The sequence below is a fragment of the Phalaenopsis equestris genome, unplaced genomic scaffold (assembly GCF_001263595.1).
Source record: "Phalaenopsis equestris unplaced genomic scaffold, ASM126359v1 Scaffold000002, whole genome shotgun sequence".
NCBI lineage: Eukaryota > Viridiplantae > Streptophyta > Magnoliopsida > Asparagales > Orchidaceae > Phalaenopsis > Phalaenopsis equestris.
In genome coordinates, this window is record NW_018164444.1 from 50,422,016 (window position 1) to 50,438,126 (window position 16,111).

Here is a 16,111-nt window from a genome sequence, read left to right on the forward strand (position 1 = left end):
AGCCGTGAGCCTCCTCTCCTTCTATGTCTCGGGTTGCCTTGGCCGTGAGCCCCTTGTGCCTTGGGTTGCCTTAGCCGTGAGCCTTACTTGCGCCTTGGGTTGCCCTTGGTCGTGGGCTTTAGCAGCTGTCCCTTGCTGCCTTTAGCCGTGAACCTCTTTTGGCCTTGGGTTGCTTTAGCCGTGAGCCTTACTTGTGCCTTGGGTTGCCTTTGGTCGCAGGCTTTAGTAGCTGTCCCTTGCTGCCCTTAGCCGTGAGCTTTAATAGCTTCCCCCTTTCCTTTTTGTTGCCCTGGTCGAGAGCCTTACCTGATGTTCATCTCTTTGTATTGACCCCTGTCGTGAGCATTTATTTGGTTTTATGGGAAGATTTTATGCTTATTTGATATATGAGGCTATTGATTAATTCGAAGGTTGGAAGATTCTGATTTCTTGCATGAGTTTGGGAGTACTAGTGGTAGTATTCTTCTAATCATTTTCCTTTTGTGAGGTTTGGGAGATTTCTAAGTCTCATTCTGGAGAGCATTTGGTTGATTTGATTAATCCTACGTCTTTGGGGTTTGAAAAATCAGCGCAAAGTGACTTTTTATGTTTGTTAGGAAAGACTTTGGGCCCTACTTTTCTAGGTCTTTTTAATAGGAGTTTTGAGAACTGATCTATTCTCTTTTTCAGTGTTTTAGATGGATCAGTGTCTCCTCTCTCTCACCCCATTTTTGTTCTTTTCTTTCCTTGCTTCTTGGTTCATTTTTTCGACGCTTATGTTTGACGCATAAGTGTCCACGTATAGTCTTTTGTTATACATTAAACCATCAAGCAAGGTCGCAAGTGGTTTGTTTTGGGGTGTAGGGTGGTGATGATAAAAACACACCGAAGATAGAGCAGAAAGATGTCTTATTCTATAACATAAAGATCCAGATATTTGATGAACAATAGGATAACAGTATCCTTCACCGACATAAGTCTAGCGGGAGTTGGCTCGAACCTCCTTAGATAGTTGACAGTCCCACCCCCAACAGCGTAATCGACTTGTGGACAATAAAAATTGTTAAAACTTATTTCAAAAAAAAAAATGAATAAAAATATATTTCTCGCTATAAAATAAAATTTGATAATATCTTTTTTGAGACCTATGTGCATTTCGAAAACATAAATTTTAAAATACATTTTTAAAATTGATTGTCCACCTTACGAATACATGTTTAGGCTAGGAAGTAGCCCTCTGGGTGAGGTTCAGGACACACTTCTAGACGAGTGACGGGTTCTATATATTCGGGTGACCGAGTAGCCTTCGTGGACCCTCGAGTACATATGCATATATTTGAGCCTAGCCCTACACAAGTGCTTGTGGTCCCCCTTACTTGAACTTTTTGTTTTATCGAAGCTTTGGACAGAACACTCGTGTTTCTTTTCTTTTCTTCAAGATTTCTCCGAGATTTTTGAAGATGTTTACTTGAGTCTTTTCTCGTTGATTTTCTCGAGTTTTCGGTCATGAGTCGTCGTCACACTCTTCTTCGAATTTCTTGAATGGCTTTTCTTCCAGACTTTGCTTTTTTGCAATAGATTTCAGCTTGCTACATTTAAGAAATAATGGAGCCCACGGGTGTATAGGTTCGTTTTACATTTACAGAATATTATACTATTTTTGTTTATACCTGCTACTGCCCTTTACAACATGTTATACTATTCTTTCTACTATATCTGCTACTGTTATGTACAACATGTTATATTATTTTTGTTTCCACCTGCTATTGTCCTGTAAAACATATTAATATTGTTTTTTTTACTGTACTTGCTACCGCTCTATATAGCATGTTATATTGTTCCTTCTACCATACCTGCTACTGTCATGTATGACATGTACACTGTTTCTTTTATTGTGTTTTCTACTGTTTGCCCTTGTACTGCACATTTTATACTGTATAGCCTCAAGCATGTTTTTTTTATATAGGGTGTTTAGAGGACTATTACCATAAGGTCGTTTGATTTGACATTATAACTGGACACTCTAGAAAACTTAAACTCGTCACGACAAGGAGCTTGGAGTTAGCGCGGTGGGCAGCACGACCATCTTCAACAGCAGAACATGTCTTCCCCAGCTAAACCATTCCTTTCCTAGAACAATCCATAGGATTTTGAGGTTGTTCGCCTAGTGCAACATAAATCCTCAATCCTTTCGTTAGACATTTGTGTAGCTCTGCTGTACGATCTAAGCCCTAACTCGTTTTAGGATTCCGAGGTTGTCATCCTTCACGACTTAAATCCTTACATCTTTCAGACTATTTGTGTGATCGTTTCACACGAATGTAAGCCCTAATTAAATAAAATTGGCAGGATAAAACACTTGAATATTTCTCATCGAAACTGAAGCCAAACCATAGGGTAGACTGGTAAGTCACCGAGGATCTCCTTTAGATCTGTGACACCCCCTAGTTTTTTTTCCTTTGGATTCTGTAATAAATGTTTCAAGTTTGAATCATTCCCTTTTGCACACCTATTTGTCCGATTTCGTTGAAAAGTTCTATCCTTTTTGAAGTCCTTGAAGATAATTTTTTCTTGATTTTTATCGAGAGTAGATTTTTATCTATTCTTAAGTGATTTTGGTCATTTAAGATGTAATTAACTATAGGGGCTTGCCCTTATAGGAAGCTTTTCTGAACCCAATTTAAAATAAACTCTATTTAATTTTTCATATTAAATAAGAGAATTTTTCGGCAAATAAAACAGTTTCGCAGACTAAACGAACGTCATATATATCTTAGTTTATTTGATCGAGTCTCATCCTCAAGTCTTGTGTTTATCCCTCGGGATAGATACAGGGTTTGAGGTAAAGCGTTCTTTCATTTAAACTGTGAAAAATATGGGTTCATTTTGATATTCATAAAAACATGGGGTCAGGTTGATTTTCATATCTTAAATCTATATGTAAATTGAAACGTTCTTCCGAGGCGGGCGACGAGATTTCGATTCCTGTGACCGACAGCTTCTCACGGGCGACTTTTCCTCCAAACCCCCACTTTTCCTCGCCGACAATATCAAACAGTTGTTTCTATGTGATTTTACGAACTGCTCAATTCGAGCAAATTCTGAATACAACCCAGTGAAAATCCTCTTCTCCGTGACCTCCCTAGGCTCGATGTGGTTCGCCGTTGTGCTCGCAATTGCTGTCCTAATTTGGTTCAACTTTCTGCAACCTCTAACACTCCGCTTGTTCAAGGTCACCAACGATAGGTGGGTTCGGTGGTTGCCTCCTTCGCACTCCCTTCCTTTGAATGTATACTTTAAGGGGTTGTTTGGTAGCAGGATTTAAGGATTGTTGATCGGTTTTCTTTGGCCGAGTTTCTATATTTTTTGTTATAATGGTGGCATTTTTTGTCCTTAATAACAGTTTGGTATTTGTAGATCTTAGGATTTTCTAAAGTTGCTTGATGTTTTTACTCGATAGCGTCTGACCTCGTCTCATTACATCATAGGATATCTTTTCTTCCTTTTCAATTGACTTTTCTTCTTTCAACCGTCATTAACAGTGTTGAATTAGTAAAGAAAAAAAATTCCTGGAGACCTGGGTTAAATTTTGCAATTTCTACTATAAATTCTAAGTCAATTTGGTTTATGAGTTTCTTGATGTAGATCGTATCTTGAGTTTATCTGCTAGACATGTTCTCTGAAATTGTTTCAAACCTATATAATTCGCAAGTCATATAAAAAAAATCATGGATCATTACAATTTGTTTCTAATATTTTGGAATTTTAACCAGATTATATGACATATTTGTAAGTCTGCTAGTTAAATAGTTGTATCCATTAGGATGTGAAGAACCATAAAACAGATCAAATTGAGGAAGAACCGATGACTGATTATGGCCAGCTTATCCAGATCAGAGACATAATGATCATTTATCTAGAAACAACTGCAAATCAGTTATTTTTCAAACACACAAACCAAACAACCAGTCAATTTATCCGGATCAGTTGCTGATCAACAGTTTATCAGGATAAACTGTTTATCTGAATCAGTTGGATAAGCTGCAACTGCCCCAAATCGACCCTTAAGCTCTCTAGATTTTTAAAATATTTTAAAATTTGGATTTTTAAATTTTAGGGTATTAGAGCTTTTTTTATTAATTTTTATGCTTTTCAAACTTGAAATTTAAAGTTTAAAATAAAAGTTAATTAGAACTTTTAGATTTAAGTCTCGATAGATAATCGAGCTTTCAAAATTAAGACTTAGGGTTTATAATTAATCCAAAAATTTGGATTTCCTTTTAAATCTAAACGTTTATGTTTGAATCATTTGAAGTGACTGAAGTACTAAATATTTATACTTTTAAACATAACTTAATACATTTGGTTAAAATCAAAGTTCCAAAATTCACAAGGCTAAGCTTAAATTGAAATTCAAATACCCTAATTGAGGTGCTATGTTTGATTTGAATGTCCATCCACTGGATTTGCAACATGTTTACAAGCATACAAAAGACGGTATTTTATAAAGCTTAAAATGAAAATTTTCATGTGAGCTATTTAATTTAGTTCATGTTTTAAAGTCATATGACTTGCCTTAAGACACCAAATACTCAAGCTAAAATAGCTCAAATACATATGTTAATCGTCTTCGCCATCAGATTCACAATGCACCTGTTAGTGACCAGAGGACAGTCCTCCTTTTAAAGCCTAAAATCATATACTTGTGCAAATATTTTAAGCTCCAAATAATTTCAAATTTTATAAAAATTTTGTGGTTATCTCCTAAGTTAAATGAAATATCTTGAAATTTGAGTCGCAATTTTAAGGCTTAGATGAGTACCACTTGAGATACTCATGAGCTATATATGCTTTAAAGTGTCTATATAAACAAACCATTTGCACATTTTTGAATGCCCGCATGTGCTCCAACCAATGTGCTGATTGTTCAACTAATAAGTTCGAGAATGCTGCGCGGGCTAATTGGGCCTCATTGTCTATTGGGCAGGGTTGTAGGTCTGATCCCACTAATCCGATCCTCCTGCTAGCAATGATTGGAGTTGATGAGTCTAGCAGTTTTAAATCCAAATCTAAAATAAGAATTTACAAGTCCAAATCATTCCACTAGTCTAATCCTCCTACATGTAACGATAGGATTTGACAGGACTTATATCTTAAAAAACTTAAACTAACAAAACTATTTATCTCCCATTTAAGTATAAAAGCTTTAAAATGTTCATATCTTCGATGATGACCGTTTTGATTGAATATTTCAAGCGGAGGAGTTAATCTTTAAAATCAAGTTTTTCAAAGTAACCAATTAATTATTTAAGCTAAAATTTACTCCTAAAAGCTAAAGCAAATTTCATACACCAACCGCAACAGTTTGTCGAGGGTGACAAACTGCTGATTGACTTCAACTCACAAAGAGCAAATGTCATATCATATGTTTCAATATATTCACAATTAAAGTAATTGTATGCCAATAAGGACGTGTCCCGATTCCTCTGTTTGCGTGGTTTTGCCGTCAAATGTCATCAAAATGTAGCGGTTACGACCAGAGCTTTTTGATCGGGTGATTGTCGTCAAATGACGCCATTATATTACGGCCACGACCGCATCTCGTATGTTCCCCAAGAGCTTCCTACCCTTTGAGTTGTGAATAATAAATGTACAATTGATTAGCACAAAACCTTCTGTTAGTTAAGGTCGACTTAAATTTGTCTCTTTAGACAAACATTCACCCCAGATCTATAGTGATATCTTGGATGATGCAACTCATGATTACTGATGAGAATCCTTCTATCAGGTTGGGTAGATTACCTCATCTTACTAAGTAGTTCAGGGATCATGACAACCCAGGAAGACGGAACCATAGGATCTTGATTGGGTTTCGTCTTTATTCCCCCACCATTCGCTTTAAGCTTCAAGTGATAAATTCTACAACTTAAATATTGTGTCTGTTATTATTATTTGTTGAATATTCAATTATTAATTATTAATCTTAATCGAAAGTGCTCTCCCGTTATCGGGAGGGGTAATTAATCATAGGGGCTTGCGCCCATAGGAAACCTCAAACCTCATATAAGTCCTCGTTAAATGAGAGCGAAATCTTTGGGTTGTGTCTTATCTACAATCCAATCTGACTTCTAAAAATTTGAACCTCCAAAGCTCTCTCAACAAAACAAAATTAATATAAAATGCAGAGAGTTATCGGGGAGCGATTGTGAATTTTCGGAGCCCACAGGCGCAAGGGTCTGAAGGGACATCGATTGATTTCAAATTCTGAGAACAACTTAAAGTGTGGTGATGTATCAACACCAAATATTTTACTGTCTGACCTTTTACTCCTGAGCATTTCATTTTCTCATATTCAGTTGTGCTTTGAAACAATTGAAGTTGTATTAAAAAAATTTGCAGAAAGAATAATTGGGGCTTGCCCTTAAAAGGTACTTTCTGTTACTCTAAGTCAATCCACATTTTATTTTCGAACTTCAATATTATGTCCATTTCAATCAAAACTCTAGCCATGAAAGGCCTCAAAATTTGAGCGGTCTGCCACTTGTGAAGGTTTATCAAAGATAGAACCCAAAGAGAATGCTAAAATGAATATATTGTAAATTTGAGAAATATAGGGCTGAGACTTCATCAGAGGGTGAGTGTGAAGATTTTTTTTTTTTTTGCAAAATTTAGATAATTAATTATTTAGTATTAGAATTTTTCTTTGTTCTTGCGTAAACCAAATACCTGAGATCTGGTGGATTGACTTGGGCAGAAATGGTTAATGCACCAGCTAGATATTTCGGTTTTCTGAAACTGCTGTTGCTTGTTATCTTTGTATTTGATATTTAAGTCCCGATATTGTTATTTTTGCAGGTGCTACTGAGCTGTACCTTAGTTTCATATTCTATTATGTTGTCTTATTCTGGTGATATTTCTGAAGCTGGTTGATTGGAAAACCCTGCCAGTTATCTTCTATTCATTCCTGCTTATTCCTGCTTATCATCACTCTTTCACTCTTTTCATGCAGGATTTTATAGGACCATATTGGTCTTTACGTGCTGCCTTTGGTCCACTGCTTGAAACATATATTTTACTCGATCGATTATTATTTCTTCAAGAGCATAGTAATTTTGTGGAAGCACAGTTGGTTCCATTATTTGATCCCGCACTGTCACCCAGAAATATGGCAATTGTGGCTCGAAAAATTGATGCAAATGTGGTCATTACATAAAGAGGTAATTGTTCTAATTCTATAGCTTCTGTGTATCCATTTGATCCAATTCTATAGTACTGCGCCGTGACAGTTTGATTTGAGTTGCATAAAATCATTATTTTTCCTTCGTAAAGTAACCTGAACCCTTGAAAAGTGCCTGCTTTTACTTTCTACCAGTGTAATGCCCTTTTCAATATGACTTTGAGTATAGGAAAAACTCACACAGATGTCCTTATGTAAACACATCAATGTTGGGCTGTGGCAATTATTTTCTTCTGATTCTTTTTTATTTTAAGAGGATTACCCTTAAGAAAGATTTTTCTTGAAGCTGATTTATGCTTAAAATGTAAATTTCTACTGTTGTTTAGTTATTTCTCTTGAACTAACATCAGTTCTGCTGTGAACAACAATAGACTGGTTGATATAATGCTTTTGATTCTAAGTTCAGATTATCAAGATACTGATGTAATATCTTTTTCCTTGTAGGAGAAGCTGTGCTTTATAAGATTAGAAGTTACATGGCATTTGTTGTCACAATTATTTTGGATGAGGTAATATTTTATTTTGGAGAATGATTTTTGCAGCAGTAGATCCAGCTGTTTAAGAGATTTGGCTTGCTAAGCAATGTTCATAAGTTAAAATTAAGGTTCTGATGTTTCTTTTCACCATCAGATAGTGTTTCAGAATAATCAGCCTTTCTGCACTTAGAAAAAAAGGTAAAATTGTGGGGTCATTTATAATTCTTCTCAGTAACTCTTTTCTTACACACTTTTATCCTTTTCTTAAGCTTTGTAGAGGTTTATTTTTGGTTAATTGAGGTTCATCAAAGCTTTTTTTATGCATGGTTTAACGTTTGTGGTGATTTCTTTTTATTTGAGGACAATTGACGGAAATATACGTACGATGGAGGAAGGATCCTTTTTATATTGTAAATTTTTAACTTTAAGTTTAAATAATGAAAGTTGCATGCTAACGATACACTTATGAGAAAAGACATTTGTTATGAAGGTTATTTTGAAGGTTTTCAGTTGACAGTTAAGTGGTAGTGATATAACAAAGCTCCCAAGTTTGACAATAGGCATGTAGTATCTTTTATAATACATTGCCATACTTGCAACTCATATGCGGATTGTTATCATTTCATTTTATTTTTGCACATTATTTGGAAGGAAAGGGGATTCAGATTAAGCATAGAAAACATGTTTGCAGAAGTGATATCAGATTATCAAGTTATAAGATCAAATTGATCCTCTGATTGTGTTGTGGTTTTTCTATTTCAGGTCTCTCATGCAGAAGGATAGCTATGTTGACAAAAGGATAGCTATGTTATCTAAATTGAACGGCTTGGCAATAAACAAGGCTCGAAGGATATATAGTAGAAATTTTTTTCTGTAGTTAGAAAAGCTAAAAGGGGGATTTATTTCTAATACCTAAAAATTTATATTTACTTGTATAACAATTAAATCTCACTTCCCACATTGTCCTCCCCACTTTCTCCTCCATGAAGATCCTCTCCATCCCATGTGAAATCTTTCTTTACTCCACCTAACCGCTTCGCCAGATGCTTAATATGTCGAGAGGGAGGGATGGAGGGAGGGACAACAATTTTTTATGAGTTTGGCTTACCGTCACCTTAAACTCGGTACTGATACATAAGATGAATAAGCATGTTTTTTTTCTTATAACATCGGGAGTATCTAATGGTTCTCAAGGTGTCAGCCAAATGCATTGGAATGCGAATGAATAGGTGTTGATGGATAATTGCACCACCATTATTCGAGCTTGATTCAAATTTTGCCTTTTTTCAAGGGGCATTTATATACATAGCCCATGACGCCAAAACTTTCAAATTTACACACACACATCACTTAAATCTTTAGTATCACCTAAAAAATAGCACCAAATCACTTTTTTAAAGTCCAATACACTTGTTTATGCATGGGCAAGGCTTAAAACACTGAACTTCTATGTATGTAAATATGAAAGTTTAGGTGTGAGATATGTAAATACATAAGAATTGTGTGCTACCTATGTAGATTTCCCTTTTTTATAAAAAGGTTGTGATTAGATGTCGATGTGCCTGAGCCACTCTTGAACATAATATGTTAATGATGGCATGATACCCATAATCTGGTAGTGTTGGTTTTTGGGTTTATGATGATCAAAGAGCAGCATGGAATCCTGACTATTTATTTTTGTTATGCAAGCTGTGTGACTGGCTGCCAACTTATGCTTATTGCACCTTGTCGATGATGGAGATCCTTCCGGCCACAGGAAGATATGAGCTCGTCCACGGATATGATAGAATTAGACCAGAATGCATCCTGATAAGAAAAAGGTTAGTCAGGATGCATAATCAAATGTAACGCACCGAAGGTTTTGTTATTTTTCAGCTAATGACATGCATGCCTTTTCTTTGGTACTTATAACCGGCATCTCCTATTTGTGGGAAGTGCATTTTGCATGGAATGATCTTACAAGTTTGGGGCATTTACATACTTACTACCCAATTCATTTGTATTTATATATCTAACACCTAAATTTTATATTTTTATATTCATGCCACCCAAGTCTTTCATATCATATAAACGATACTAACATTTTAACTTTCAAAAGCTGAAATACAATTAAGATTCATGTATAAGGTGGCATTTATGTAAAATTTGAAGTATAGGTGTTAGATATGTAAATACAAAGGAATTTAGTTGTATTTGAGTAATTCTACCTAAAAATTTTGATGTTGTCTGGCCAATGGATATCACAATTAGTATTAACAATGTAAATCTAATCATATATTATTCAAAAGAATTTATGAAAATGTAGCAGGTTTCTTTTTCATTCCCAGGCTGATGAAATATTCAATTTCAATCTACATGATTGGGATTGATTTAACTTATTTTTAAATTACTTTATAAGAATTATGGATATATTTGTAATTGAACTTCTAAGAAACATGCCTTCATGTGTAGAAGCTATGATTCTAATTAATGACAAGTATAATTTTAGTGGATATAAAATTAACTATTATTATTTATTGTTATGAGAAAATAAAGTGGCGTCTAAATGGGACTATTTTGAGTACACTATTATTAGAAAATTTAAGAAACAAATATGCATATAACTTAAGAGTTAAGGTTCAATGTTTAAGGAGTTTTATGTGATAATGTGATGGGATATTGTTGTTGCTTAAACATAAAATATAAAGTTTCAATTAGACTTGAGATTTATATTTTTTTAAAAGTTGAAAAAAAGCCATTAATATTCATGTTGATTATAATATAAGAATACTAAAATGATGCGTGGAATACTATAAGCAATAAAATTAAAAATGATTATGGTTAAGTGATTGGTTTTAGGAACAAAAAACGATGGAGTAACATAAGATCAGGGAAGAAAAAAAGTAACACATTTGTATGTGTAAAATTTGAGGCGTAGGGGTTAAATATGTAAATACATAAGAGATGTGTGGTATATATGCAATTTTTTTTTATTATTCGGATTGCACTAAGGGTGTAAACGAGCCGAACGTGTTCGGCTCGTTTATATTTCGAGCTTAGAAAGCAAGTTCGTGTTGGACTCGTTTGCTTAACAAGCCGAACACTAGCAGTTCACGAACAAAGAATCATTTTGAGAATCCTAATCATATAATCAGAAGATGTTAATGATTGAGGCAAAATTTAAAACATCATTTGAATTTAGTTTAATAATTTTTATTCTATTTTCTACATTAATACTTTTAATTGATAATAAATCTTTATAGTATTGTAGTCAATTAATTTATTTTAACATACTATTCATCAAAGATATATATATAATTGATTAGTAGTATTTCGATTCAAAATGAACAGAACACGAATGAACAAATATTTATTTATATCGGCCCATTAAATTAGTAAAAAAGCAGGAGAGAGCTTCTTAAACAACTCACTGGAGCTCGGACTAACCATCTCAGCTTTATTTCGCACGCAGAGCTTTTTGAGTGAAATGTTCAAGTTGTCAAAACTCCTCTTTTCTTCTTGCCCCATTTCGTCACTATTGTGGCTTCGAAGAAATGATTTCTGCTTCCCTCTTTAAATTGTGCAGCTTCCCTCCCCAAAACCCTCGTCTTCTCCTCTCTTCTTCTCCGAAAGTTTCAGCTCCACACTCAGTGCTGGTCTCGTCCAGGAAGCTGGGAAGAGTCCGGTGCGAGTTTGACATCAAGGGCAACGGCGCTCTCTCTAGTGATACCGACCTTCGAGCAATAGAGAGGGTGAGTTCCATGCTTTCCTCTCCAGAGGTCATGTAGATGTCCTGCAGTTGATTGGTTGTCGAAATCCCTTTCTTACTTCCTTTGTTTATCAGTCCAGTTGCATGACTTATTGTGGGGGGATTTAAAGTTTTAGTGTATCAATGTTGTTAGGTATATTTAGGGCTGATAACACATTGATGACAAAGTTTGTCTAGTACAAGCATGCAGATGCAGATAAATATAGATGAAGATATTGTTTTAAGCATTATGTTTTTATTTGTACTGCTTCACTCTTTTAGCATATGATAAATTTTCTAAAAATAGAAATTAGTGGAAGCTTGGATGAAAATAGGATATGGTGTATTTGTATATGCAATATGAAATTTTGGATCTTTTTTAAAAGCTGAACTTTGCAACTTAAGTTTTTGTGTAGTTGGATGTTCACTTGGACTATAGTTCTTTGGGAAAATATCCAGGTTTTGTTAGCTTAAAAAATTTGACCACCATCTTCTGAAATTGTTATTTCTCTAATTGGATACTTCCTAGAATTGCATTGATATTTCTCAATTCTTTTTTGTCAAAACAGTCTAATTTGTAGTAAAACAGCCAGTCAATAACAAAAAGAGATGATTATGCTTAAATTGGCTGTGAGATATGAATTTATTAGAAAAATTGAAGTTTTTTCCCCTGATTGTATGTATTTCCAGCCACAATTACTAATGGATAATAAGTAATATAGAAAGGTAGTTTATTGTCAACCTGTGAGTAGCTGCATCTTGAATGAGATGGGTTTAGGGTTTGCAGTTTCCCTAAAGTCATATCTGAAAGTCGTAGCAGGGAATGAGCCAACTCTTAATTCTTTTATTTTCATGGATTCAACAAGCAAGTAGGCTAAGTAAAGGTAGAAGCGCATCAAATTATATCTGGCCTTATTTTGACAAACTAACTGTGATTTGTTTATTGATTTACAGATCTGCTTGCTTAGAGAAGCAGCGTTCATTTTAGTTTGATTTTCTTGGCCTTTTTGAAAATCTCATTAATGAACCCTTACCATATCTATTATGGGTCCCTGGAACAGTTCTCTTTCTAACAACCAAATTTCATTTGTTCCAACTCTTGAAGTTTCTATCACAATTTCGATGCATAAATAATTTCTCCAGAATTTATACTTTATATTTATAAGCTTCTTTGACATTCTTCGAGTTTTGTTTGCGAAGAATTTGTCTCTGCTACTCAAAGGTAAAAAGATTATTTGTCTTACTATGTGTGTGTGTGCAGAATTTAGAAAATAACTATCATTTTCATGGCAGCAAAAAGCACTGGAAGCAGCTATGAATGACATCAATAATTCATTTGGGAAAGGAAGTGTTACAAGATTAGGCAGTATGGGCGGCGCTTTAGTGTATGTTCATATTTCTTATTTTATCCATTGGAGCTACCTTTTGGAAGAATATTTGTACTTTACAGTTCACATTGTTCAGTGAGACTTTCCCAAGTGGCTGCTTGACATTGGATTTTGCTTTGGGTGGTGGTCTTCCGAAAGGAAGAATTGTAGAGGTACGTGCTTCATATCATATTTGTCATCTTCAGCTTACGGGAGGTTTATTTTATGCCTTTAATCATTATGATGCTTCTTCATCTAACTTCTCTGATACTTTTTTAACATTAACCTATTGAATTGAGATGTTGGAAAGGTTGGATGAAAATAATTTCTGGCAGGTTGATTGACTTGGTTATATTCATAATATTTTCTGCATCAATTTGCCAAATTTTAGTAGTATCCAGCAGGACCGTAAACTAGCTGTTTATTTTAGTTTCATGTTTCTGGTTGCTTATGAAATCAATCTAAAGTTGTACTTTATCTTTAACTAGTATTATTGACTTTTTTTGGCATTTAAAACATCAAATTCTTGAACTATTCTGCATCATGTCAATTATTTTCTCAACAAGCCTGTTACTGTTGATTTCATCATGATTTTTCACATCCTTTTGGTAATTTTCATGCAGAGATTTTAACTAAGTAAAAGCTATAAAAGAAAAGCTTTTGTTGTCCCTTTATCGCGCCATTTTGATTATATTAATGTATTAATAGGCTTGAAAAAACTTAATTAGGGTTTTTATATCCCTTTGTGTTGAAATATGCATTTAAGTATTGTTCTTTCCAGTGTGTTGTGTGTATAAGCTTACTATGAGTAGATAGGAGGTTTTACTTTTGAATTGAAATACTTCTTATTTTTTCTTTCTTTCGAGGGAAAAAAATGAAAAATCATTGAAAAAAAAAAAGCTTTTATCCCTTTGATGAAGCGTACACTTGTCATTTGCCTGAGAAAGTACGACTAGATGAGGTAGAATTATGTACTCATAACATGATTATTTTTAATAAGTGTTTTAAATTTTTCTATTTTATAAGAATATATCTAGGCATTTTGTTCAATAGAATGACTTTAACAAGATTTTGAAGCTTGAATGTAAGGAAGCTGGCAAAATTTTTCTTTTATCTTATTTAGTGTTATCTGTTGGTGATTGTTTAATATCCTCAAAAGCATTCCACTTGAATGAATTAGTTTGAAAAGTAAATTATTCACCCTTTCTTAATGCACCACTTGATCGGAATCCTAAAATGGAGTTTAGCTTTTGATACGCCTCGGCACAAAATCAGCAAACAAACCATGACGAAATCGCAATAGATAGGTGAAAAACACAAATAAGGCCTATTATTACAACAAGTAAAGGAAAACAAGCAAGATACAATGCTGATCTTCTATTCAAGTGGTAGATCATCTCTCTCATAATTTAGACGTCACTAGGAACACCATAAGATGAAAGAAAATAGTAGCCACAACAAAAACATGCATAAAAAAAGAGCAAAAACTTATGTTCTCCCGTTAATAGAGTCCCTTCCCAGCATTTCAAAAACTTTCCTTCCTAACTTTCCCTCTAAACTCCCTTAATTTCTTCTCGTTGCATAGGTGATTATGGCCTTAGTGGACCCCACCCCTCCAATTCCTTCTTCTGCGAATTTCCCTGTTCGCCTCGCTTCTGTCTGTCGCCAAAACCAACTGCCTGTGGGCTGGTAATGCTATCTTCAGACGGTCTAGGGAGGAACGACTTACCTTCAACTAATCCAGAGAGGCTCGACTTCTCTATAGGATGGAAATTGCTTTTGGATAACCTTGTAGGCCTCCCATATTGATTCTTAGTCTGGTAGCCACTTCCATTTGACCAATACCTTCTTTGCTCCCCTTACTCTTTGGCGCACTCCTTTGATCTATAATGGCTCCAAAATCACCTCCAATTCTTCTGTCAACGTCGGCGGTAGTGTAGGTGAGGGTGTATGATCTCTAATTGCACGCCTCAGCTGTAATAGATGGAAGACCGGATGTAGTGCGGACGATCGTGGTAACTTCAAACGATAAGCCACTTCCCTGATGCATGTCATCACATCATATGATACATATTATCATGGTGAAAGTTTCTCGCTCCTCCTTCTGGCCAATGTCTTATTTTCATAGGGCCTCAACTTCAAGTAGACCATATGCCTTGGTTCAAATTGCACATCTCTTCTTGTGTTCATCCAATTTTCTCTTCATGATTTATTGAGCTCTCAGTAAATGCCTCTTGAGCTCTGTTAATATCCTCTCTTTTCCAAGTACTGATCACGCTAGATATTGGTGTGGCGTCATGCCCATAATGTATCAAGTGAGGTGAATCTCGCCCGTATAATATCTTGAAAGGGGTGGTCTGTGATGCAGTGTGGTACGCATGTTATACCAATATTCGACCCATGCAATCCATTTGGCTTATAGTTTCAGCATATCAGAAACAAAACAACACAGATATGTCTCCACACTCCTATTGATAACCTCTGTCCGTCCATCAGTATTGGGGTGATATGCAGTGCTCCTCTTGAGGATTGTCCCCTTGCAACCTGAATAGTTCTTTCCAGAAGTGGCTGAGGAACAACTTGTCTTTATCCGAAATAATCGATTACTGTACTCCGTGCAGACAGACCACTTCCCGGATAAACAAGGCCGCCGGGTAGGGATGTCGTAAGGGAATGAAATGTGCATACTTACTCAGGCGATCAACGACCACCATGTTCACTGTGAACCCTTCTGACCCTGACAATCCTCTATGAAATCCATCGTCACTTCTTTCCAAACCTATCTTAGTAATGTTAATGGTTGTAATAATCTTCCTGATACTATGGTCAAGTACTTGTGTCGTTGACATATATCACATTTTGTCACTATATCCTTGACGTTTCTACGCATCCTTACCTAATAAAGTTCTGTTGCCAGATGACTGTAGGTCTCCTGCACCCTTGAATGTCCCCCTATTGCATTGTCATGAAACTCTTGCAATAATCTGAGAATATACTCCGATGACTTGGGTAACATTAATCACCTCTAGTGAAGCAGTTGCTTCCCCCCTTAATGCATATCCTGGATGACTGTTCGGATCTTGTAGTGATTCAGCTCTTATCTTCCTCAACTCCTCATCACTTTCGCTCTCCTATCTTAAGGCTTCCCAATCTATGATCAGAGGTACAGATAAGTACGTCAATTAGGGTTCTTGCACCTTTTTCGACAGTGCGTCAGCTGCCTTGTTCTCCAATCCTAGTCGGTACTGAATCTTGAAATCATGCCCTAGTAGCTTGGATAGTCATATCTGATGTTCCTCAACCAACTAATGCTGCTTCAAAAGAT

At 35.3% G+C, this 16,111-nt stretch overlaps 2 protein-coding genes across 7 annotated transcripts in view; both read left to right on the forward strand.

Annotated features, from left to right (window-relative positions):
• LOC110023258 (protein RRNAD1) overlaps nucleotides 1-8,533 on the forward strand; it is a 29,366-nt gene extending 20,833 nt beyond the window's left edge. For 4 of the 5 annotated variants that reach the window (XM_020722575.1, XM_020722600.1, XM_020722593.1 and 1 more), the window contains exons 12-15: nucleotides 6,989-7,196; nucleotides 7,661-7,725; nucleotides 7,847-7,890; nucleotides 8,455-8,531. In XM_020722575.1, coding sequence (XP_020578234.1) covers nucleotides 6,989-7,192 — 204 coding nt within the window. In that variant the 3' untranslated portion in view covers nucleotides 7,193-7,196; nucleotides 7,661-7,725; nucleotides 7,847-7,890; nucleotides 8,455-8,531. Of the gene's footprint in view, nucleotides 1-6,988; nucleotides 7,197-7,660; nucleotides 7,726-7,846; nucleotides 7,891-8,454 lie in introns of all 5 variants that reach the window. The other variant, XM_020722585.1, reaches the window with a different exon arrangement.
• An 870-nt stretch (nucleotides 8,534-9,403) lies between these two features.
• LOC110023291 (DNA repair protein recA homolog 1, chloroplastic) overlaps nucleotides 9,404-16,111 on the forward strand; it is a 28,896-nt gene continuing 22,188 nt past the window's right edge. Inside the window, exons 1-4 of one of the 2 annotated variants that reach the window (XM_020722615.1) lie at nucleotides 9,404-9,512; nucleotides 11,258-11,423; nucleotides 12,713-12,804; nucleotides 12,884-12,959. In XM_020722615.1, coding sequence (XP_020578274.1) covers nucleotides 9,424-9,512; nucleotides 11,258-11,423; nucleotides 12,713-12,804; nucleotides 12,884-12,959 — 423 coding nt within the window. In that variant the 5' untranslated portion in view covers nucleotides 9,404-9,423. Of the gene's footprint in view, nucleotides 9,513-11,090; nucleotides 11,167-11,257; nucleotides 11,424-12,712; nucleotides 12,805-12,883; nucleotides 12,960-16,111 lie in introns of those variants that run through there. The other variant, XM_020722622.1, reaches the window with a different exon arrangement.